The 26,330-nt window shown below is 40.1% G+C and overlaps 1 protein-coding gene and 1 pseudogene across 19 annotated transcripts in view; both read right to left on the bottom strand.

Moving 5' to 3' along the window:
* Positions 1 to 26,330, bottom strand: part of PBRM1 (polybromo 1) — a 115,948-nt gene that overhangs the window by 39,461 nt on the left and 50,157 nt on the right. For 12 of the 19 annotated variants that reach the window (XM_027582392.2, XM_027582382.2, XM_027582384.2 and 9 more), the window contains 7 exons: positions 25,856 to 25,953; positions 23,701 to 23,745; positions 17,696 to 17,972; positions 15,664 to 15,769; positions 11,382 to 12,024; positions 6,821 to 7,032; positions 899 to 1,084 (listed from right to left, as the gene is read on the bottom strand). In XM_027582392.2, the coding sequence (XP_027438193.1) occupies positions 899 to 1,084; positions 6,821 to 7,032; positions 11,382 to 12,024; positions 15,664 to 15,769; positions 17,696 to 17,972; positions 23,701 to 23,745; positions 25,856 to 25,953 (1,567 nt within the window). The remainder of the gene's footprint in view (positions 1 to 898; positions 1,085 to 6,820; positions 7,033 to 11,381; positions 12,025 to 15,663; positions 15,770 to 17,695; positions 17,973 to 23,700; positions 23,746 to 25,855; positions 25,954 to 26,330) is intronic. The other 7 variants (XM_027582401.2, XM_027582400.2, XM_027582399.2 and 4 more) reach the window with 2 other exon arrangements.
* LOC113916318 lies at positions 5,454 to 6,063 on the bottom strand (annotated as a pseudogene).

A 26,330-nucleotide genomic window follows, 5' to 3' on the forward strand; every position in this document is an offset into this window, starting at 1 on the left:
GGAGAGAGAGGGGAAATTACCATTAACAGAAATCACACATTCTTTGCAAAATGAGCAAATTCTCCATCCACTCTGCCATGGCCTGAACCTAACAATGTGCTTTTTAGGCCACAGTTTCTTAAAATAGTTACCTTAGAAGAAATGATACTTTAAAGTAATGAAGTATAATGAGGCCTAAAAAATGCTACTTTCCCCCTCATGTTAAAAATGTATAAAATACAGGATGAAGAAGGTGATGAGACCTGCCCTAGTCTGCTGGGCCCAGGACACACTCAAGACTGTGTGCTTATGCTAAGGACAGAGCATCTAAAGCATATCAAGGACGCATTTAGCACTTAGGGGAAGGGATACAAAGGTACTTCATGAGGAGCAGCTGAGGGAACTGGACTGTCTGGATCACATTTCTGTCTGCTTCTGGCTTAATGAACTATTTGTTCTCCATGTCTTAAGTGAAAGGCAACTGTTCTAGGACGCCTTTTTGAAATCCAATTCTAAGCCAAGGCACATGTCACACTATAATAATTTCCTTTTTATTTGTGGTTTGTACCAGACTGGTTTTGCCAGGGGCAAAACACGAGCCTTTAGTTCTTGTGAGGCTCTGCCATCCTCCAGTTTGGCTTACTGTGTGTTTTAAAGAAACAGCAGTTGAGTGAATGAATCTCAGCCTCACTTCAGGAAGTTGCGTTTCCTTTGACTCAACTGTGCCACTCATGGGCCCAAGAGTACTAGATCCTATGTTTTTCATATAGTGGGTGCTTAATTCTATTTACCGAACACTGCAGAACAACTATTGTTGCAAGGCATAACATGTCTCAGTTACAATTTTCTTCCCTGAGGACCAAGGAGGAGTAAAATAGTCCCAGCTCACCATCTGCCCTTTGATTTAAAACACACTTACCAGCAGAATCTTCCCACAGTCTTTCAATGCAGACGATGTGTGGCTGCAGGCTGGCCTCTGCGGGCTCCACATAGACGTAGTCTCCGACATGGTACATGCTGTTCTTAAAGCTGCAGTCCTGGCTGTATGTGCGGTGTAAGCCAGAGAGGCCTGCGGCGCCTGAGGAGTCTTCGCTCTTTTCAGCTTCTTTGGTGAAGACAAAAAGGTTCCCATTAATAGGATGTGGGAATCAGATGTAGGATTCAAACAAAACATACTAATACATCTCATTCTTTCCTAGACCTTCAAGGGCAGGATTCAGGACAAACAGTATGATACCTGTATTCCCAAGAGCCTCTACTCAAACTTGCCTTTTTTTGAGTTACAACCAACTGCCCTTAATTTAAGTAAATGTATAAACAGACAAAGGATCTACACAGTAAAAATAACCATCTTAATAATATATGCTCAATGTAGTCGTTCTGGATGATAAAGAAAGGTAAAGAGAAAACAGGTCACCTGTAAATCATGCAATCCTGGAAATGATCTCATATGTACTTCCCTTCCATCTTAATGCCTCTGAAATTTTTTTCCCAACAGTTATTATATGGGTATGTCAAATGGAATCTTAGAAATGAAAAAATATGGAGTATGCGTATCAAACAATATAATGTAAACTATATATGTCTACACTGAAGATACACTGAACAGGGGTGCCTGGCTGGCTCAGTCAGAAGAGCATACAACTCTTGATCTTGGGGTTGGGAGTTCGAGCCCCAGGTCGGGGATAGAGATTATTTAAAATAAATAAGTAAATAATAATAATAATAATATACACTGAACAGTTCCTGAGATTAATGCTTTTTCAACAAGACTTATTTTTGCTAAATAATACATTTTGATGGCTACTATGCAAGCCATCTTTTGCAAATACCATAGGATTTTTTTTAGATTTTATTTTTGAGTAATCTCTCCACTAAACATGGGGCTTGGACTCACAACCCCGAGATCAAGAGTTGCACATTCCACCAACTGAGCTGGTCAGGTGCCCCAGGGTTTTGTGTTTTTGAGGATAAAGATTTGCCCACATTTCCAATTATTTCCTTATGATAACTTTCTATAAATGCAACAGCTAGAAATAAGCATTTTAAATGCTTTTTTAAAAAAGATTTTTTTGAGCGAGATAGAGCTAGAGAGAGAGCGAGAGAGAGCACCAAGCAGGGGGGAGGAGCAGAGGGAGAGCGAGAAGCAGGCTTTCCGCTGAGCAGGGAGCTTGACGTGGGGCTCAATCCCAGGATCCCAGGATCATGACCTGAGTCACAGACAGACGTTACTGACTGAGCCACCTACGGGCCCCACATCATTTTTTAAGTTTTGCCAAGTTTGGTGGAAAATGTCATCTAGTATTTGATTAGCCAAATAAATCCCTATAAGATATCAAGAGATTCACAAGGTTCTTGAGGTCATACACCAGCAGGAACACTGTCAACTGAATGGAAAGAGACAGAGAAAGTACAAAATCAGAGTGTTAGCTAAACCCCCAAAATTCTAGACAGGAAACAGGCTGCTAAAACTACTCAGCTGCAAACATGTGCTACCTTTCATGAAAAAGGGTGATGTAGAGGGCAGAGTGCTGAGCCACAGAGGACTATTTCTTGGACTTGGAACCTAATGACTCTGCCCAGCTGGATTTCAAGATTGCTTTGAACTCAAATGACCCTTTCCTCTCCATTTCTCCCTTTCTGAATGAGAATCTCTCTCATCCCACTCATGTGTTTTCACTATATTGTAGGAGCAAAGAACTTGTTTTTTAGTTTTACAGGTCCACAGATGGAGAGGAATTATGTCCCAGGAGGGATCATACCCAGAGCCCCACCCATATACACCTATTTAAATGATTTATATAATAAGATTTAAGACTTTTGAGCTCATAAAGCTGATATATTTAGATGAGATTTTGATACCTGGTAGAGGGGTGTTACTGCAACACCCTAAAAAATAGGGAAGTGACTTTGGAATTGGGCAAGAACAGAGACTGGAAGAATTTTTTTTTCCTTTGGAAACAACAAACTTTCTAAGAATTTTAAGAGAAAAAGCCTCCATTGCTTTGAACAGACTATGGCAGAGAAACGGACATTAAGGACTTGGCAGCAGAAGGCACAGGTGGAAATGAAGAATGTGTTACTGGAAAGGAGATCCTCATTATATAGTGGCAGAAAGCTTGGCAGAACTGCACCCTGCAATCACTTGGATTCTGGGCCTCTTGGGATGATCTCCTGGTTATCTTTCTACTTCTTTGTTTGTTGTTCTACTGCCTTGGAGTTTTTTTTTTTTTTTTAAAGATTTTATTTATTTATTTGAGAGAATGAGATAGAGCATGAGAGGGGGGAGGGTCAGAGGGAGAAGCAGACTCCCTGCTGAGCAGGGAGTCCGATGCAGGACTCGATCCTGGGACTCCACGAAGGCAGTCGCCTAACCAACTGAGCCACCCAGGCGCCCTGCCTTGGAGATTTCTTCTTCATCTTCTAATCCTTCTCTAAATGTTTCCTTTCTGCCATCATTAAAAATTTTTTTAAACTGAATCAATTTGACATAAAACAATGGGTCAACTTAGGTTATACAGTTACTTTGATACATTTGTATTTGTTGCCACTGTAGTGATAAATTTTTTTTAAACACATAGTCTTTTTTTTATATTTATTCATTTGAGACAGAGAGATACAGAGAGAGAGAGCATGAGCAGGGGGAGTTGCAGAGGAGAGGGAGAAGCAGGCTCTCCACTGAGCAGGGAGCCGGATGCGGGACTCGATCCCAGGACCCTGGGATCATGACCTGAGCTGAAGGCAGAGGCTTAACCATCTGAGCCACCCAGGCGCCCCACTGGAGTGATATTTATCACAGCACTTACTCATGTAAGATACTGTGGTCTATCTTCATTCTAGTGTGCTTTAGCACTCCATGGCTATTTACTACTCCTTACAAGTTTGTGCCGTTAAACACCGTCTTCTTTTTGCTCCCACCCCCCTCTGCTATCATTGTTTTTAAACAGTTTCATTGAGATATGATTCCCACACCATATAATTCCCCTATTTAAAGTGTACAATTCAGTTTCTTGGTATGTTATTAATTTTTTAAAAATGGTAATACACTACATAAAATTTGCCATTTTTGGATGATTTTTAAGGAGATAATTCAGTGGCATTAATTACACTCATAACATTGTGCAATCATAACCACTATCTATTTACAAAACTTTTTCTTTATTTCAAACAGAAGCTCTGTACCTGTTAAGTACTAACTCATCTCTCCTCCCCACCAGGCCCTAGTAACCTCTATTCTACTTTCTGTCTCTGAATTTGCTACTCTGGGTCCCTCATATAAGTGGAACCATACAATATTTGTCCTTTCCTGGCTATTTCAGTTAGCGTGTTTTCAAGGTTTATCCGTGTTGTAGCATGCATCACAACTTCATTACTTTTAATGGGTGAATAACACTCCACTGGGTGCATAGACTACATTTTATTTATTCATTAGTTAATGGGCACTTTTCTGAAGAAATGTGATTTTTTTTTTTTAAAGTCATGTTATCTTCTCCTTGATGACCTCATTTAGGTAGTAACAGCACGGGAGCTATTTTAAAGATTTACAGCAGTTGAGGAAGCCTTAGGCCACTGCTGAGAGCAGCACTGCTTAAAAAGCTACTGAGTGCACTTGGGAGCAGGGAGTTTGCGGCCTGGCTTAAGCTGGTCCATGTCTGGTAAACTTTACTTACAAAAGAACACTGGAAATGACTGACTTACACAAAATTCCCTGCATCCTTCTTTTTTCTACTGCAAGCCCATTTGGGGGCAAAATAGAAAATAAAATAAAATAATGTGTACATGTGCGTATGTGTGTGCTTTGAGTGGAGGACACTGATTATACCATGTCCATTTATGTGGGGAAATCAAATTCAGGAAACATTTTATGAGCTTCTTTTGTTCTAGGTAATTATTACTCTAGATGTGAAAAGTGAAAAGAGAAATTCTTTATACGAAATGGTTTTGCCCTATGTTGGATCAACAATACCTAGGCCTGTCAGACACAGATGGACCACGAGGAGGAAGTTCTATTTGTCTCTCACCACGGTCTGTCTCAGCCACACACATGCAGGCGCGCAGGTGCAGCCGTGGGTGAGTGAGGCCCCCTCTCTAGCACAGTGGCTTCCAGGAATTAAGGACACATCTCTGAGTACCGTCAAATGCCAATGGGCAATCTAAATCTGGCACTGGCTCCTCTTCAAAGGAGCACCGCCGGAAAACTAGAAGCAAAAATACTTACAATGAAAGACACACCTCTATGAAAATGGCTTCAAACTATGAAAAAAAAAGTCTAAAAACCACATCTTCCAAGAAATCCAGGAACAGTCCAATTCTACTTTGTAAACAAATAAGCAAGCAAGCAAACAAACCAGCATGTGAAAGAAAACTGGTTAATCTGGGAAGTGTTCCACAGAGAAACATTAAGCCCTTAAAGTCTGTATGAACCATCCTAAGTAAGCTCATTGGTGCTGTTAAATTTGCCTCATTCTACTTCACTAAAATGTGACATTATAGTATTTTCAGGTGTCACTACTTTTGGTCCACCAAAGTGGTCCAGGATCCAGATGTTGGTTAAACTCAACTTAGCAAAGAACCAATTATGGCTGGAAGGCCAGGTTTTCAACTCAGGGTGCTGGATGAACAGTGAATGCCTGGCAAAGTCCATTTCCATTTCATTCACATTAGTAACAGTTCCTGACAGTATTATGTGAGCAGAGAGGGGACTTGGGGATCAAATACATGCTTCCTGCAGAAGTTAGTCTATGCCAAAGACATGGTCAGCATAGCATGTGGATTCTCCTGAGGGTTGCCTACCAACTGCTGCAGTGGGCTCAGGCAGAAGTAGGGCATGCTGCTGCCCATGCCCGGGGGCCCATCGCCAAGCGAGAAGACATCGACAAAGGCCTAGCTGTGCACTGCCTCCTCTCTGGAGAGTGTGGCCAGTGTGCCCCAGTCACAGACTTAAGTCACGAAGTGGACCACGTGCTCGGCGCCTTCGTGGGGCAGTGGTGCAGCGGTGTCCCAGTCCCGGTGATCCTGGCTGCCCCAGCCCCATGCCGGTGCCACCAGCAGCGCCACTGGTGCCAGCGCTAACAGGCCGGCCATGACGGTGACTCCAGCGGGTCCAGAAATGATCGAGTTTATTTATTTCTTTTTTTAAAAGATTTTATTTATTTGACAGAGAGAGCACAAGCAGAGGGAGCAGCAAGCCGAGGGAGGGGGAGAAGCAGGCTCCCCACTGAGCAGGGACCCTGATGTGGGACTCGATCCCAGGACCCTGGGATCACGACCCGAGCTGAAGGCAGACGCTTAACCAGCTGAGCCACCCAGGTGTCCCTAAAATGACCAAATTTCTAATAAAAGTTCCCACTGTCAAAATATTTCTAAGTTCTGGCAAGGGACTCAAAGTAACATTTTTGCATTGATAAAATGAAAATAAAAATTTCCTCCTAGTATTGTGGTTCAATATCACCTACTCTGGACCGAGTTTGCAGGAGGAAAGCCATCCGGCAACATGACAGGGCAGAACCCTGATGCATTCACTGCTGCGAATGCTCCCCGGGTCCAGACAAGCCCCGCAGGTTTATCTGCCAATAGTATTTCGACCTGGTGAGCTCCCACACTTGTGAGCTAACTGACCGTTCCTGAAATACTAGGGCAACAGCTGTGTCACACAGCACTTCCAATTTTTAACAGTCTGATGACCAAACCGATGATGATAAAAGCATCTCTATCGCAACATGGCCATTCTGAAAGAGGCAACATTTACAGACAGGATTCATCCCCACAGCTAGCTAGGAGAGCGAGAACTAGAACAGAGTGTAACATGTTTTCATGTTTAATAAAATGAAAAGAAACCAACCTCTTTTTTCTTCTTCTCGTTTTAGTTTATCTTCCTCTAGTTCTTTTGGCAATTTTTCCTTTTTCTCTTTCTCCACATCATTATGCAAATGTTTTGTGGTATAGCTGAGTGCTGGTGAAAGCAGGATCTCTCCATTTTTGCAGAGTTCATCACGAATTTTAATAAAAAACTGCTGCAGTTCTACCGCGTCCTCGTAGATTTCGGAATCTGTCCTATAAGGGCATCAAGAGCACCCATTGACATACAAGTTGCTTCTTTCACACACCTCAGTTATATGTTTAACTCTACCCATGCTTCCATAACACATTAATGGATGTAATGGTACTTCTGTACAGCAGGGTGTCTCCTTGAAAGTTTTAGAACAGAATCTGAAGTGCTGTTACCTCGGTGAGCCTCATGCCCACCAGTTTCCTCTTCCTTAAGGCTCACTCCTTGTACAGCTCATGTAAAAGAAAAGGCCTCATACAGTTTTCTGGGGAGAAACAAGGCTCAAGCATCCGTTGATTTTGGCATTTGGCGGGGGACTGTCAAAATCAAGGACTACACTGAGGCTCCACACCACGACACCTACTTGTATCTAATCCTTGGATTTTTACTTTCTCTTAACCAAGGGACCAACACACTATACAAACTATTGACAAAAGATTTAGGCAATGTCCACTTTCTTCTTTTTGAATCTCCATCATGCTTGCCTAGGCTGGTAGGCCCCAGCAAATATCTGACCCTAAACTACAAAGTCATGAGCATCCTATAACAGTTACGGGCCTCAAAGTCAGTGTTCATGTTAGTTTCCCAGAAATGACTACATAATGCTGGGGAACCAGCAGAGGCAACATAGTGAAAGATGGGGAAAAAATTATCTGCCACACTGAAAGCTTTTTATTTTTATTTATTTATTTTTTTAAAAAAATTTTATTTATTTGAGAGAGAAAGAGAGAGCACATGAGAGGGGGGAGGGTCAGAGGGAGAAGCAGACCCCCTGCTGAGCAGGGAAGCCCGATGGCGGGACTCAATCCCGGGACTCCAGGATCATGACCTGAGCCGAAGGCAGTCGCTTAACCAGGCGCCCCACTGAAAGTTTTTTTTTTTTTTTTTAAAGATTTTATTTATTTGACAGAGAGAGCACAAACAGAAGGAGAGGGGAGGGAGAAGCAGGCTGCCCGCTGAGCAGGGAGCCCGATGCAGGACTCGATCCCAGGACCCTGGGATCATGACCCGGGCCGAAGGCAGCCGCTTAACCAACTGAGCCACCCAGGCGCCCGAGTGATCCCCACTGAAAGCTTTTTAAAGGCTCTTTCCTCATTTACAGAATGAGAAGACAGGACTGGGCAAGATCAGCTTCAGAATTCAGACTGGAAGAAGTTCTCTTACTATCTCTAATCCACTGTGGTCTGAGGATGGCTTAAACATAATTCCATTAACTAGGAATACCAGGGTCTGAAAAATGATTCACAAAGTAACCACAAAGTCTTAGCAGCAGTTAGGGACATTCTGGTCAGGGGGGCGTGGCAGGCATAGCAAGCCTAGTCAGCTGCCTGCTGATAACCACCACTAGAGCATCAAATTTTAGTGAAACCTCCAGAATGCTTCTCCCCATCAGCCAAAGTGAACTGGCAAACAGTCTAAAAACACTGCCAATAACAACCTAAATCAATGTTTCTGGAAAGGTTTTAAAAATCTTTTCAGGTTACATAAATGCTAATACGAAAGCAATAAAAATAAAACTGGTCAAGGGAAGAAACTCCTATGATATTATTCTGATACCTGTTTTCTGAACAGAGAGGTCTTAAGACTGTTCACTTGACATTAAAATTCATTTTATAATAGCTTACAATTTTAAATATAAAATTAAAAGTGAAGACACACTCTTGGTAATCCCTGTTACAACGAAAGGGCAGATTCATAATTCCATCAGGTCATGTTTAGTAATGGAAGTTCTGTACACAGCCATTAACCATCTGACTTCCCTGTTTTATTTAAACAAAGTAATATGAAGAATTTATTAATTAATCTGTGAGGCTCAGTGTTGCCTGCACGCATAAGAACAAAAACCCAAGATGGAGAAAGAAAACAACTCTGAATCCCCCTTAGCTGGCGGGTGATCTTTACAAGGCAGACATCCAGTAGACCGACATAATTAAGAGTACAGGAAGCTCTTAGTGCTTCCCTTGTCCTTCCTTGTCTTCCTGAGGGTCCCCCTTCCTGTAAGGCAGTCCGAGAACTGAATTCAGGAATGCTGCCAGCACATTAGGAAAGCCAGTGGCTAACTGGCATGAGTCAGTGCCGTGCTGTTACTGAATACTGCTGATGGACAAACCACCGTCCCCTGAATGAACTTTTCTATGCCTCACTTTTCAGACTCCCTCTATTCAGGGTGTGAGGTCCTAGGTGATGTTGAGTGGCAGTGGTGGATAGGGGTGAGTGTGAAGAGGCATGAACACTGTTAAATATCAAAATAGAAATCTAGTGCCTATGGACTTCATTAAATTCATCAACTTAGTATTTTTGAGATATCTATCCTCATTACTGACAAAACAGATAAAACGATGGTTTATCATTCACTAAACTGATGCATCTCCACCTCAGCAGCATGGGGTTATGCTTAAGTACCGTAAGCAGTCATAATATGACCTTCATTCAAATGGCTTCCCTTAGTTTTACAAGGCTCTGGGCACAAGAGTGAAACTCATCACTGCCTCATGTAAATAAATGCATCCAAGACTCTACCTTCTGGGCCTCAAAAGCAAATCATGTCAACAATGGGAGAATGAAAAGAGCTCATTTCCTAGAGATACAATCTGCTTATTTCCTAAAATAGACACACCATCTATATAAGATAGACAAAGTTGCTAATGATCTCAGAGACAAATGCACTTTTGGAAGACTCACAGAACTAACCTCAAGATGTAACGGGGGCGGGGCAGAGGTGGAGGAGAGGAGTGACTTTAGACTTAAGAACTATTTAAGAAAAACTGAGAACAAAAATGAAGTCTAAGCTCCATGAAAGAGGATTTGTATGTCTTGTCCACTGGTGTATCCCAAGTATCTAGAACATGCTTATAACTGGTAGCCACTCAATGAACATTTGTTGAATAAGTGAAAATAACGCAAATTTTGACTGCAAGATGTCTCCCCATTTTTTTCTTCATTTCTAGCTCTGCAGTTGAACATTAAGGCCATTTCCTAATGTGTCACTCAAGTGCCTCTCCAATCTGACCCCAACTCCACCATCTCTTGAACACACCACATTCATTTCCTGACCCCGTGCCTTCACTCAAAGGACTTGCCTTATTCTACATCCCACCCATTCTCCCATTCTCCCCTGATGCCTCAGGTCTTTTCAGAACTCTAGCACAGAGTTCCTACTCCACCATCTTTACTACATATCAAGTTGTTATATATTGTCTCATGCTTGGAATTATTTTTCCCTAAGCACAGGTCCTAACCCAGCTGTCGGACTTGGAGCTCTTAGATCACAGAGCACAAGCCTGATCATCTATGGCTAGGCTCCGTGACTAGTGTCTTGGTACCTGGCTCTACAGTGAGGGAACAAGATGAGCAGCCCCACTTACTAGTTGTGTGACTGTAGATAACTTCTGTCTGCGTACTTCTTCAAATGCAAAGTGGGAAGATTATCACCTAGAATGGCTATTATAAGAGAGATTATCTAGATAAAGTGTTTCGCATGGTGCTTTACAAAGAGCAGGTGCTAAACAGGAACAGCAAACGTTACTACTAATTTTTCTTTCAAGATCCAGAGCAAATGCAGGCTTCACCAGATTCCCCAGCTGGAATTACTCTACACCCACTGCTTAAAAGTCTCCTTTCAGCATGGTAGACTATAAGCTCCAGGAAGGTAGGGTCTGTATCTTTACCTTTTTATATTCCCCCAAGTGACTCTAAGAGCACACAGAAGACACACTGTAACTGCTAAACTGAAATTGTTTTAAGTCAATTATATCATTCTTGTGTGGCGAAGATATAACACAGATCAGAATTAAAAGGGAATTCAAGTTTGATGGAAATTTAAATTTGATTGCTTCTTTTAATATATTTACTATCTGCAAAAGGCACTTAAAAGTGAGAAATCTGAGATTAAAAAAAAAAGAAGAAGCCTTTTTAGGAACTGGAAATGGTGACCAGAATTAAATTGGCTAACTTCAGATCAATAACTTAAGAGCTATTTTAATTTATTCAAAGCATGCTTGGATTGAACTCAAAGTTTTAAAAAAATCACACTACTATTTCTAATCATAAGCATTTCATCCTTTAAAAAAACATGTTCTGTAAAATACTGTAAGAGTTTATGCTTTTCAACAGATCTTCAAATTTGTCCTGTATTCCTTCTCAATGGCCCTGATCTAGATGATGCACTAGTGTGTCTGCTCTCCCCCACAGCATATGCTTGCTCTCTAGATGTTGTGGCAAGTAAAAACTCAAAACAGCACTGCACCAACTGTAACCACGTACCTAAGCTGAAACAGTATATCAAAGCAGATTTTTCTTCTGTTTTGCATTAAATATCACACCTCCTCAAAAAGAAATAGCTTTGAAAACCTACCGATTCATCCTTCTTGCCCTTTCCAAGACTTCAAACATATGCTCTTGAAATAAATCGAGCCGCCGGTAGCGATTATTTTCAACATTCTTTCTAATTATGTCAAATGTAAGAGGAGGTTTGTTTGGGAAGTTGGGATCCACAGCAGGAATTTCTGCTAAGGAATCACTGTAGCATCTTCCTTCATCATCCTGATGACTCATGACTGACACAAAAAGATTGTGAATAAGTTCTTGAATCAGCAGGGTCACATTTGGGACATGAGAGTCCTCATCTCCCTCCAGGTCTCTCCGAGTTTCAAGCAGGACCTTGTGTAGGACAAGGGCATCTTTGTAAATCAAAGACTCAGGCTCATTGTATGTACAGGCATTGTTAAACATCATGACAAAGTCCTCAACCATGGAGTCTATATCTTGGTATTTGTTGGCCATCATGTGACTTCGAATTTTTTCCATGTCCATGGGCTTTTTAATGGTCAGATAGTAGTCAGGCAGCTCGGATCTAGACGGAAGCCTCAGAAATATGGCACTGAGGCGGCGACCCCTCTTATCGGTATAGTTCTTTACAGCTTCATAGACTTCATTTAGTTTCTGCTGCATTGGAGTCATGTATTTTGATTTTTTAGGAGAAATTCCACTCTTCCTACCTAAAAGAAGAGATTTAATGTTAAATGAATAAAATGAAATAAATGAACCCAAATTTGTATACAGCCAGTAAAGCATAATCATAAGAAAGGGAGTACTCCAAGTGATTTGTAAAACAGTTTAATTAGCACTTCTCTAAGTGAAGTATATCTAGTTTATGGACAAAGAAAAAACTGGAAACAAATTTAAACTGTTTTCAGTAATCATATTTTTAGTGAGGGAGTAATAAGTGTTATCATGTTGAGATAGTTGTGAAGAGTAGAATAAAACAAATGAATAGTAATGTGACATTCTAATTCCATCACCTGTAACATCCTTGAGAACTGAGATTCTTTTAAAAAGATTTTATTTATTGATCCGAGAGTGAGAGAGTGAGCACGAGTGGAGGGAGGGGCAGAGGGAGAGGGAGAAGGATACTCCCCGATGAACCGGGAGGCTGATGAGGGGCTCAATCCCAGGACCCTGGTATCATGCATGACCTGAGCCGAAGGCAGACGTTTAACCGACTGAGCCACCCAGGCGCCCCAAGAACTGAGATTTTTATCACAGGAGAAAAAGAGATCCAGATGTTAAAACAGAACACTGAATAAAAATCTTGTAGTTGCAAATCTCAGTTAAAAGCATCAGTATGAACTTAAGACATATTTTATCTTTAAATATAATATAAACACACAATTTCCTAGTTCTGTCCAGTGAAAATCCTGGAAACAATGACCAATACAGTAGCAGTATAACCCCACATAGTTTGACTGTATTGACCATAATTCTGAAATACAGATTTCAAATACTAACACCAGTAGCTCCTTAGCAAATGGCTGACTTGCAGTTGGCACAAGATGAGCCTCATGTATCTTGAAACACAAGACAGTAAAGAATCTGTCACCGCCTTCTTACTGTGGTTATGTCAGTAGAGCATAGCGGCCAGTCTGGGACAACAGGAGCATCAATAAGGACAACAACTGCAATGAGTTAAAACTCAGCAACACATCTAAATTTAGTAGTTCTTAATGATATATAAAAATGAACAAACGAACTGGGTAAACGTTGGAGGATACTGGTAAACCAATGCATTGCTTTGAAAACTGGTAAACCAAGGGGGGTAAGAATCTATCTTTTATGCTTTCAAAAAACCCAAAACAAGACAAACAAGCAAAAATTGTACTACTGGGTAACCAGATACTGGATGAGGCAAAGTTTCTCTATACAGAAGTATTCCAGTTGGTAAATGAGCAAGGAATGATAAAAATCAGACTATCGTTATTTTATACATCTTTAATGAATTAATGGAGTCCGCATCAATAGCTGTTAACACGTGAGAGAAACGACAGCTGCTACAGGGCCACGCGATGGAAGACCATTCATCACCTCCGAAGTTGGTTTTTGTGCCAAAAGGAGAGGATGAGGATCAAAGCTAATTTAAATCTGATCAAGCCTGTTGCTCCAACTACCAATTTAGAGGAAATATCAAGGACATTAGAACATGTAAACTATAGCAAAGGGATGCAACTGGCAAAGCCCAGACTGTGGGAAGCTACAGGACAGCCCCAATTTCTTCAACAAATAAACTGCACAGGAAAAAAAGAAAGATGAGAGGGGGATTTATAGATTAAAAGAAGTATCAATCAAGTGCGGTATATGGACCTTATTTAGATTCTACCTCAACCAGACATTGCTCCAAGATGTGATGCAATGTAAGTGTAGAAAACCTATTATGTTATGAAGCAAGCATCTTTGCCGGGCTGATAATGAATCTAATCAAGCCTCTGGAGTAAATTTCCATTTTTTTAAGAAATGAGAAGAATAAAGGGAAAAGTTAGCTGATATCACAAGAAAGTGAACTGATTAATCCAAAATTTGAAACTGTACAAGAAAGTGATCTGGTTTCTGAAGAATCAATGGCATGAGGATTAAAAAAGGAGGGGCCTGCTCTAGACTGTGAACAGAGGGCGTAACAATCAAATATACAGAATTTAATTAGGTCCTGATTCGAAGAAACCAACTGTAAAACTACATTTGTGAGATAAGCAGTAAAATTTGAAAATTTATCAGGTATTAGATGAAACTAAGAAACTGTTAATTTTGTTAGGTGTAATAATGATTCCATGGTTATTTAAGAAAATATCTGCATATTTAGAGATGCACACTGAACTATGTAGAAATGAAATGACATGACTGAATTTCCTTTAAAATAATTTAGAACAAAAAGAGAGAGAGAGAGAAAAGTGGATGTGGGAAGTAAGTATGGCACAATCTTGAGAAATGCTGAGTAACTGGTACATACAGGGCTTTGTTGTACCATTCTTCATATATGTTTGAAATCTTTCATAATATAAAATAGAGAAATGAAAAGAAAATCAACATTACACATTAAAATTTCCTTTCCCTAAACTTTAAAAAATATATGTGTATTTATACATAGTTACTGTTAATTATCTATTTCCTAACTCAATTTACAAAATCACTTGTTTTTTAAAATCTTTTTAAATTTATTTTCAATTTTTTAAAAAGATATATTTATTTTAGAGAGAGCATAGGCAAGTGGGAGGAGGGACAGAGGGAGAGAATCTCAAGCAGACACCCACCCCGTCCCCCGCTGAGCACAGAGCCCAATGAAGCATGATCCCAGGACCCTAAGATCATGACCTGAGCTGCAACCAAGAGTCAGATGCTCAACCGACTGAACCACCCAGGTGCCCCTTAAATTTATTTTTTCAAAGTAATCTCTGCACCCCATGTGAGGCTTGAACTCACAACCCCGAGATCAGGAGTTGCATGCTCCATTGACTGAGCCAGTCAGGCACCCCCTGGAATTAATTCTATTTTTAAAAGGCACTGTGTCCCTAAAAAGTAGAATAAAAGATTAACATTTCTGCAAACCTTCTGCATGCTTTTACAATTCCAAGAAAGGATAAATGCCTTAATAAGAAGGAATCATCACTTAGCAATAAATCATACCCCAAACTATTATAATATTCAGTTTATAGTCAATTCATATTTAAAAAAAAGGCAGGGTCTGTTTGTTTTCCCCCTTTCAGCAAATATAGTTCCAAAGAATATATGAAAATACCATTGTAATTTGCTTGGTATTTATTTTATTTATATATTTTAAATAAGGCAGAATCCTCTTATTTAGTTCAATACTATTAAATGCTTTTGTTGTCTTTCCTATCCTCATAGTTCTAATAAAATCACCATCCACAGACCACACTCAAAAGACAAGGGAGTTAACTTACAGTACAGTGGCTGAGCATCTCTAACTTCTCAAATTCTGTCTAGGATCTGCTGTTGGGATTCACTTTTAATTCTAGTACTCAGCAAACAAACATACAAAAAAACCGAATCTGCCACTACACTCTTACAGGCATAATATATAGAAAAAAATATCTATTCTTACTACTTAATATTTACAAAATGTCCACAGCATTTAGAGAGTAAACAAAACCTCTGACTTTTTAATCTATTCCCCACATGCTTTCCACAGTTTAACTACTTAAAATACAGAGTGCTTGAGAGAAGGAAAGAAACTCCCTGCTGGAGTGTGAGTTCAAACATATTCACCACTTAATTAGACATTATTTCAGTGAATCAGTACTCTATCCTTGACAGACTAAACTGAGTAACAAGCGTTGAGGCTGCCTTACTCAGCTTGAGTTTGGGAGAAGCCACATCGTCATCATCAGGCAGCGGGCCCAGCTCTTTCCTTTTATCCTTGAGTAACTTCTCCAGGATGTGTGCGTCGTTGTACACCTATATTCCATAAATATATTTAAAATTATTTTCTAAAAAACGTTCTATTGAAGTAGAATATGCATCTATAAAGAAGTTTTAAAAACACACATTAGCATAGTTGGGAACTAAAGACATAAAGCTTGAGATCACTAGAGAGCAAGCAAATCGCATCTCTGCAGGGTGGGCCTCAGCCTCAAATGGTTTGTTGTTTAAGCTTTCCAGGTGATTCTAATGTGCAGACATGCATGCTAAAGTCTGAGAACTACTGCAGCAGAATCACTGCAAGTTTTTACAGAAGTTCTAAAACATAATTATATGTGTTGCTTTCTTCATAAATCTCTCTTCCACTGGACCCTCAAGGTAGCAGACTTAGCTCAATGGGAAATAAAAATTAAAAAGTATATGATAGTTGGACAGCAATACCTCAAATATTGTTAAATGGGATTTAATATCAGTCTGAATTCACAATCTGGCCTCTGATCTGTGAAAAGCAACAATCCCTGCTTAGGATCTTTCTCTGAAGACGGAGCCAAGGGTGGTAATACATAGCCAAGAACAAGGTTACTCACCTAATGGCCCGTACAGCTACATCCCCCTATGACAGTGGGTTTGATCACAAGTACCCTCAGTGCCTACTTTATTTTGTAATAGCAAGAAGAAAGGAAATACATGATATTATTTTATTTCTGGAAGATTTAAAGTAGATAAAGGAAACTCGAAAAGGTATATGCACCCTTATCCATGTTCACTGCAGCATTACTTACCATAAACAAGATACGGAAGCAACGTAAGTGTCCATCAACAGATGAATGGATAAACACACACACACACACACACACACACACACACACACACACACACACACAGAATATTATTTAGCCATAAAAAAAGAATGAAATCTTGCCATTTGTGACAATACGGATGGACCATGAGGGCATTATGTTAGTTGAAATAAGTCAGACAGAGAAAGACATACTATATCATCTCACGCATATGTATATTCTGAAAAACCAAAACCAAAACCAAAAAACCCAAGCTCACAGAGAACAAATTGGTGGTTGCCGGATGCAGAGGGTAGGGAATGGGTGAAATGGATGAAGGCGGTCCAAAACTGCAAACTTCTAGTTATACGATCATCAGTCACGAGGACACAGTGTACAGCATCGTGACTATAGTTATTAACACTGCACTGCATATCTGAAAGTTGCTGAGACAGTAGATTTTAAAAGTTTCATCACAAGAAAAAGAATTTTATAACTATGCATGGTGACAGATGTTAACTAGACATTGTGATCAAGTGCAGTATGTATAAATATCAAATCATTATTTTGTACACTTGAAACTAATGTTACATGTCAATTATACTTCAATAAAGATACAGAATATGAAACAAAAAATATCAAAGAAGGAAGAATGTATTATAGCTACACTGATAAGGAACTGAAAATCAAGATACTTCATAACAAAATCAATTACTTAGAGGTGCCTTTCTGAGAACATCCTGATTCTTATATAATCATACCATTTTGTGGACTATCCCTGGAGAAGTATGGCTATTGCGGGTAGTAACAATGAGCAAAGATTTTAGGGTCACTGGCTTTCATTTGGGCACTATGTGCTCTGTGTATGCTCTCTTGTTTAAATCCTACAATGGCCCTATCAATATCTCAAGGGCACAGATAGGGAGAATGAGGCTCAGAAGAAGGTAAGTCACTCACAGGGGGACTGGCAGAGCAAGATTCAAATACAGGATGTCAGCTTATAGAGAGTTTGAACTTCTAACCTTTGCAATGGATTGCCATGTTAACAATTAAGAAAAGACAAAGCTAATCGTTGAGAAGAGCAACCTAAGGGAGGGCCTCTAGATCCAGTCTCTCAAAATGCATTATGCTACCAGCACCCAAAAGAAAACATGCCCACCCCAGGATTCCCACACATCCTTACCTGGGAGCCCTCCTCGTTGTAGTGCCTGGCGTTCCGGAACATCAGCTTCATGTCTTCTATCATTCCCTCTTCCCCTGCATACTTGTCATTGCGGATGTTATGTTCAATTATTTTCAAATCCATTGGCTCCAATATGATTTTATAATAGTCAGGATAGTCCTTTTTGGATGGTTTAACCATAAAGAGATCACAAAGTCTTCTGCCTGAACCTGGCTCACGAGCTTCAAGAACAACATTGAATAAGATTTTCATTCGCTGCTTTCTTATGTTCTTTTTACTGTTGGCGGGGGGGGGGGGTAGAAAGGGGGAGAAATGAGAAGAGGTTCAGTTTTCTTCATACAGGGATGAACATGAAATGAAAAATTAATCATGTGGGAAGGTGCTTCATAATGATAATTTATTGATTACATATGCCACAAACACAGTAAACATGCTGGCAGCTATAAGCAAATATAGGAGAATTTCCAAATAGTTAAAACATAGTGACTCTGGCAGGAGCAGCCAACGAACACCAGACAAACCTGTTTAGAATTTTTACGAAATGCAATGCTTGAAAAAAAACTTCTCTAACACCCAAAGAAAATGAAATTCTGTTATCAGTTGAAATGTTTGTTTTTAAGAACACAGCAAAAATGGAATAAAATTACTAATTCCCTGTTACTAACAGTCCTCACTTCAAAAAACTAAAACCAAACACACACAAAGAGAATGTGCCATCTCTTAAGACAATCACTCTGAACACCTGCATATCCTGGTTACCAGGAAACAACAGGAGGCTATCTGCAAGACTAGTCTCTATAGTGGGTATAAGTCTCTCCTACATTTATCTTGTCTAGGTCAGTCCCCGCTTCCTCCAGCTCCATGGGCATTATTCCAACATCCCAACCTAGCTTCAGGAGTAAATGCTCTGTGGTTCACCTGAGCTCTTAAATAATTTTCATCCTTGAATGTGAGTCCCTGTCTTGTTCTCCAAATTCTCCCAGTGAGATGTGACACTAAGCAACAGATGTGCGTGGTGTGGAACAAAGTCAAGGGACCACAGATCAGAGCCCAAGTTAAAAGAGAGCCCAAGAGAACAGATAGGCTGTCTCCTATTTGTTGAGGAAACTGGCTCAGAAAGGATAAATGACTTGCCAAGGTGAGTTGTCCAGTGAATTATTAGAAGAGATGACCTTCCAGCATGATTTCTGGCCCACTATTTGTATGTTTTCAGGACAATGATAAATTCTAACAAGACTCAAGCCAGCAGTCTCCAGATGAACACTCAGGTAGGTAATAAAAAGAAATAATTTATGACTTTATTTCTATTCAATAAACACTGATAATGTCATATAATGTAGTACTTAGAGATAAATATTTTTTTTAAAGATTTTATTTATTTATTTATTTGAGAGAGAGAGAATGAGAGACAGAGAGCACGAGAGGGAAGAGGGTCACAGAGAGAAGCAGACTCCCTGCTGAGCAGGGAGCCCGATGTGGGACTTGATCCCGGAACTCCAGGATCATGACCCGAGCCGAAGGCAGTCGCTTAACCAACTGAGCCACCCAGGCGCCCGAGATAAATATTTTTTATCTGTTTCCTGTCTTACAAATGGAAGGAAGTTCATTTCTGAAGCAATGTGGCTGAATGGGTCTCCTCAAAATGGGTCTCCTAGTCCAGGAGACTCACTCTACTGCTGGATCATAAAGAGGCCAAAGGCCAGATATTTTCTCTCCAAAGTTCAAAATATGCTTTTTTAAAAAAAGAAACAAAACCCCAATAAAGAATTAACAGACAAGAAAAGAAATTTCTATCTTTAAGTCAAGCTTTTAAAATGTGTCAGAAATGCCTATCTTCCAAGCATGATGGAGCTAAGACAGCCTGAAAGTGGTCAGTTAGGAGGGAAAAAGGACCTCCGTTTCCTGTGCCTTCACTCAGACTGCTCATTTCCCTTGGGTAATCTTGAGTGGCTCCAGGATCATTTCTGCCATTTTCTCCTCTTAGTATTTTTGTGTCTCTATGTCAAGTAAGTAATTGTTAGATATGTTAGGAGAAGTTTCATTCAGTGGGAACAATTTCCCCAAAGAGGTATCTGGTTGCACTGGTGTGACAGCAAGAGTCCTCTCAGTCCAGGACTCAGTAGGTGGATAATGGAAGGGGAACTTGGAACAGAGCTCCAAACCACAGAGCTCCACATGCAGGCAGAGATTAGAACACAGATGACATTAACCTTCAGGAAGCCTCTAAAGAAAAATTTCCAAATCTGAATTTGACATCACAGAAATCTATGCTTAAAACTACTAAAGATAGTTATAGTTTCTTTAGATCTCACTTGTGGGGGTCAAACTACAAAAGGAAAACTCAGAAATCCCATTGTGAACCTGTGAGCTTAAAAAAGTCTCTCCAATAATCAACTCAAAATCCAGGAATATCACACAGAACAATTCAAGGTTTCTTTCTTGGTCCAGGTAAGCTCTCCTCCCTTCCTAGTTCCAGTATATCACCCCCAATCATCACTGGCCTTTTCTGTATGAAGCTACAAATACTCTACAAATCTGAGAGTGGGTCTAGGGCAGATTTTTAGGAGTTTTTTTAAAGAGGAGGGAAAGTTTTTTTTACTGAATTTTAGGGAAAATGCCAACAAAGTAAAAGAATGGAGAGTGGGATAGCTCTGACACCAAGCAGCTTTGAATGGGACATATCCAAAATGTGAAATCTGGGGGCTCCTGGGTGGCTCAGTTGGTCAAGTATCTGCCTTCGGCTCAGGTCATGATCCCGAGCTCCAGAGATTGAGCCCTGCACTGGGCTCCCTACTCAGCGGAGTCTGTTTCTCCCTCTGCCCCTCCCCATGCTTGTGATTTCTCTCTCTCTCTCTCCAATAAATAAAATTTTTAAAAAATGTGAAATCTGAATTTATTTAAGAGGCTGCTCTAATAACTGAAATGTATTGTTTTAGGACTTTTATAACCAATAGTATCCTCTCCCCATTTGTATCATTCGTTCACTCTTTAAGAGTGATGTGTAACTGGTTTCCATCCTCAAAGGCAAGTAAAACTTGTGTTGTTAGGGTCACGTACAACCTTCTCTGAACTGGGTAAACCCAGTTTTGTTATTTTGTTGACATCTTTCCTGATCCCTATATTGCCTTTGACACTGAGAACTACTGGCCCATTAGTTTTAATCTGGCTATCAGAAAAAACTGAGTTAAATTTCAGACTCTTCCATAACAACTATATTAGCTTGGGTGGTTGGTGTTTTTGCTCTGTCTTTGTCCAATATGGATGCCGAACTTTATTACATGTGACTTTTGAAAGCAACTTCATATACTTTCTGAAATGAGGGAAGAATTACAAAAAGACAGAAACCATATTTCCCTAACTGGTACTTTCCGTTTACTGTTTTCAATGTCACTTTGCTTTTCAGATTCTTCTTAGAACCCCTCTATGTATCTTACCTGTCCTCCTCTCCCACACCACTAACCGTACATAGTTCGTTTACTCCTACCCATTTTGGAAAAAGGACATTAATCTCAGACCTTGTAACTGGCATACTCACTCTTCTTTTTTTAATCAGCTCCTTTAAACATACTGAAGTAAAATATGTTAAAGGAGTTCAAAACCAGGGCTGTTTAACTTTGTGCACTTATGGGTGCCACACTTAAGGGGACACCAATTTAGATAACAGACATTGTTATAATAAATATGCAGCTCTAGAATTTTACAGGAGATGGGCCATGAAGGGTTCTGTGCTAACAAAATCATTACAGCAATTTTCCAACAAATCAAAGTGTCTTGAGAAATGGGTGCTTTTTCTAACTTGCACAAAGATGAGAAGCTACAAGAGGCTCTGTTCTGAATCTGATTTTCCAGGGCCAGCACTTCCACCATCCTCCTGACTCCCAACCCAGCTTGAAACACTGCAATCACTCACTTTTTGCTTCTCTTAGTTTATCACCAAGTTTTAGAGGAACCTTCAAAGCCCTTCTGGATCTGATCTTTCCTTTCAATTTTTCATGCCACAGTGTTAGTCCTCACCCTCATACTTTGTGGCTGACTATATTCTCAAATGTCCTTAACATTATACTTCCTCTGAAGCTATTATTTATTATTATATGTATTCACGTTTGCATATATACACACAAAATTCCCATTTATGGTTATAGCTAACACTTCTACCATGTGCCAGGGGCTGTACTAGTAAAGCACTATATGTGTGACGTCATTTAATCCTCAAGCTCTAAGAACCAGGTACACTTACTATCCCAACTTTGCAGTTGGAAAACTGGAGGATTACAAGGGTCAAGCAAATACTTAAGGTCATAAAGTGAGCAATCAGAACTAAGACTTGCATCAGCTGATAATCACCAGGCTGCTTTTATGATGTCCCTCCCTTTCCCAAAAGTCAGCACTTACCATGGGCCTCTCTACCCTGTTCATAGGCTCCCAGGTCTCCCAGCATTTAACTCCCTGATTCTAGAGTTTCAGTGGTGTCTGCTGTTAAGCTAAGTAAACCCAAAGGTTCTCTCCTTTACCAGGCTGGCTACATTCACTGCATCTTCAACTCTTCAAGGAATAAAACCTTTTAATAAATAATAAACCTTTCTAAAGAGTTTCCCAGACTAGCAACAGAGGACTAAAAACAAAATGAAATCTACCGAGCCTTGATGTCAACAGGAACTACTTCCAGAAAATAATCAGAGTTGGATTTTGAGTACTAACTGTACCTAGGCCCAGTTCTAAGGGCTTTAAACACATCAACCACCCAGGTCCTCACGATGATCTTACGTAGGTATAGTTATCAACTCTTTTTTCAGATGAGGAAATTGAGGTGAGGCTCAAATCACAGAGCTAATTAGAATAACTAGGATTTGAACTTGGGCAGTTAGGTTCTAAGAGCCTGGGGTTATAATATTACTCCAGATGCCCCACATTTCTATTTCTACTATTACTGAGAGTTAGTACCATACACACTATGAAAGATGTAAGCGAAATATAACCCATGGTCTTTTTCTTAAGTTCGTGATCTAAGAAAATTTTTCTTAAGGAAAATATTAGGAAGAAGGTAACTGATAACACAGAGTTAACAGAGTGGACTACATATGGGAGAAACATGCAGATAACTTTATTAACATCTAACTTGCAAAGAAAAGCATGATAGGGAAATCACATTTCCTGGAGCTCTTTGGGCAGTCATGTATGTAGTTCCATAAAACTACACAACTGTGTACCTTGTGCAATTATTCTATGACCCTGCTCCCACATAATTTCATTTGTTTTCAACCTGCCTTTCTTCCTGGCCAGTAAGTTCCTGGCACGTGGAGGTGATGCCTAAACATTTGCCTTTATGGCCTGTAAGAGTGGAGTCTGGTGTTCCGCAAGCAATTGACACTCCATGAACGCCAGAAGGCTAAGGTGAAAATAAAAGCACCACACAACGATGACTAGGACTATAACATGGCAACTCATAGGCTCTTTTAAAAATCATAAGTGACATGCAAAAGAATGGATGCTTTCAAAGAAATAAAACATGGGCAAGATCAGAGACTGACAAAATGTATTCATGCTCGAGAAGTGCTAACCCAATGCACAGGTGCCAACTCAGGCTGATATCACCTGACTTCAACATTGGTTTTGATCCCTCCACCACCCCCAAGTGTGTAAAAGACATCCTTGAAAGGGCACCACTGTCTGCCAGCCTCTGGGCGCTGCTGATGCCATCATATTCTCAGCCTCTACCTTCTGTTGCACAAGCACAACCACAGTGACCAGTGAGAGGGCTTGCGGCCACTGGCAAAGCTAGCAACAAATTAAGGCTTCAGAACATATCAAGGCGAACTAATTCTGAATTTATTCTACCAGCTATACTTCTAAACTATACTGCTTTCTTTATTCATAAAAACAACTGGCACCCAAATGAAAACTTATTTCACATGCTGAAGACTTCACTTTTCACCTAATCAGTACTGACCATGCCACAGAAATTATACTTTTAAAAATATGTTTATGCATAAAAAAGGACTGCACACCTGGAGAGCCTCCTGAGACCCAACATCTCACTGTCAAGAGTGTTCCTGGGAAAGCAGAAACAAACATTACATGTGAAGAGAAACAAAACAAGCAACATTGGAGGGTCATGTACAAACCAAATACGGTTGAGAAAAAAGAGGATTATTCAATCCAAAAGATAAAAGATATTAAGAATACTTGGAACATTTTAACATGGATGACAGCAGGTAGACTTTTGGGCAAAGGGGTGGGGGAGAAGAATGCACTCCCGGAATGAAGATAACATACATTAATATTTTTCACACTCTTTGATATTAAAAAAATAAGGCAAAGATAGAATCATACACAATATTTAGGAGTTAAGTGGTACTTGAAAAACCTGGCCCTGACTTCACTGGGCAAGCTGAATTTAACCTACCAGGCAGCTGTATTTGCCTGAATTCCGGAAAAGTCTATTTCTCGCTAGCAAAACCTAACATAACGAGCTACCTTCTAAAAGGCTCGTTAATGTTTCTTTCTTTGTCACACAGTTCAAAGCATAGATAGGACCTGCTTCTCTGAACCTCTTAATGTCCACTTATGCCTGTATTTCAAAACCAGGTATGTTCTTTTATTGCTTTAGCTAGGATTTAAATTTGTTCTTCTCTTGTGTTTTTCACTTTATTATTCAAAACACTTCCTAGGAAACCTGTTCACAGAGACGTTTTATCTGAAGTAGGATTTTATGATTTCAACAATACTTAGTTTTCTTTTTGCGGGAGATTTGAGAGTAATAACTTTCCTGTGATTTACTTGGGTTGCCCCACCAACTACAAGCCACAGAGACAGAGTGGTCATTAAGGATCTGGCCTGGGTTAATGCTTCCTCAGAACTGTTATAAGGCTCAACTAGTTTCAGATCTCTCTTTCCATTCAGTGTTGGCACTAACTGTACCATCACTTTTGCCTCCATTACCTTCTTTTGTCTTAGAAGTTTTTATCTTTGATGGGTGACTGATCTGGAAAACACAGGTGATGCTGTAGTAGAGTTATATAATTACACTCAAAGATGTCCTTGATTTGATGTCTCTGATCTGGTTTCACATTTTTCTTCGTTGTCCCTGGTATAACAAGGAATTAAGAACTTGGAAGGATGAAATTCATAGGCCAGTAATGGAGGAGACTCACATCTCAGGGTATACCAATCAATTTAGTTACCATGGCATAGCACAGCAGTTACTCTCAAAACTAAAAAATTTTTCCCAAATGCTATTTATAAGAGGAAAAGATAGGGCAGTTTCTCTTTTGTAAACCACTTTTTTAAATCCTCTGATCTTAGTGGATCTATTAATGCATGAACAAAACAGTGTCAACAGTTACTAGTGACTCCTTCATTCAACTCTGGATCTGCACCCGCTACTAGTGATTAGCTTATTTCTTGTTTAAGGCATTCTCCCTGGAGCAACCAATGCTACAAAGATGGTGAGACAGTTAAGGCTGAGGGAGAATATGGTGTTCCACAAAGATCGAGCCAGAGAAACTCTGTGTGGGAGGAGTAGACAAAAGAGATGTTCTTGCAGGATTCTTTATAGGAGTCCAGCTTCAGAGTCTTACAGTGAGGTGCCCTTCCATAGAACCCATGAGAGAAAGGAAGGGTGAGTGAAGTTCGGAGAAAGATTAGAAAGAGAGAAAAACCAAACATCTAGCTTAGCATTTTATGAACTACAAGAAGCTATGACGTGGTTGTCTGCAATCTGACATCCTTAAAATGGCAAATAAAGATCAGATTAATAAGGAAAAACAAAGACTCAGGAGTATCAGCAACTGACTTCACTGCAGTGATAGTACTGAAATGTTTTGCAATTCACCACATAGAAATTACCGAAATTAGATTTAAGTGGCACTCCTGAAATGCCACATGAAAGCAAAACGGCCCAGACGGCCAACAGAGTAAGATGCTTTGCCGAGCCCCATAAGTAGCTGTCACTTTCATCCATGTGGTCTACAGCCATTACGGCACTTGCACCAACAGCAGTGCTGATCATACCACTCACAAATAAATTCTAACAGAAGATCTGTTAGCAAATAATTAGAGCTTATAAGAGAATTCATACCTGACAGCTTAAAAACACATTTTTCCTGCACTTATCAAAAACAAAATAATAGCGCTGTCTCCATCTAGGAGAAGAATACGTACCTTTTTCTTTTGGCGCTACCAGCATCAGAGGTGGCTGAAGAAATCATGCTGTCTCCATCCTCAATGTCATCCCTCCTGGCAAGCTCCTTCTTCTTTGCCTGAAACAGAGCATACCGTGGAGTTAAGCTCATCCTGCTGAATGCTCCTAGAATATATGAATATTAAAGAGCCAGACATATCAGATTCTCTTAGAAAAATACAACCACATGTAAGATGCACAAAATTAAAGAGTCAGTAAACATTTTCAATAACCCAGTTTAACAAAAGCTTGCATGACCTACAGAAAAGTAGGTTAAAAACTGGATCCAGAGAGTTGAGGAATCCACACTAGCTCAACTGCAAGACTACAACGGCACCAGCTTGTTGAAAGCGCTGAGGCAAGTTGTAGGGGTGTCCTGCCATTTTTAGGTGAAGCCAACTAAAGACAGTCTTTGGTACCCTTGCCTTCTTCAGCGATGGTGTGGCGAAGAAGAAA

This window comes from Zalophus californianus, chromosome 1 (assembly GCF_009762305.2).
Source record: "Zalophus californianus isolate mZalCal1 chromosome 1, mZalCal1.pri.v2, whole genome shotgun sequence".
In the NCBI taxonomy this organism is placed as follows: Eukaryota; Metazoa; Chordata; class Mammalia; order Carnivora; family Otariidae; genus Zalophus; species Zalophus californianus.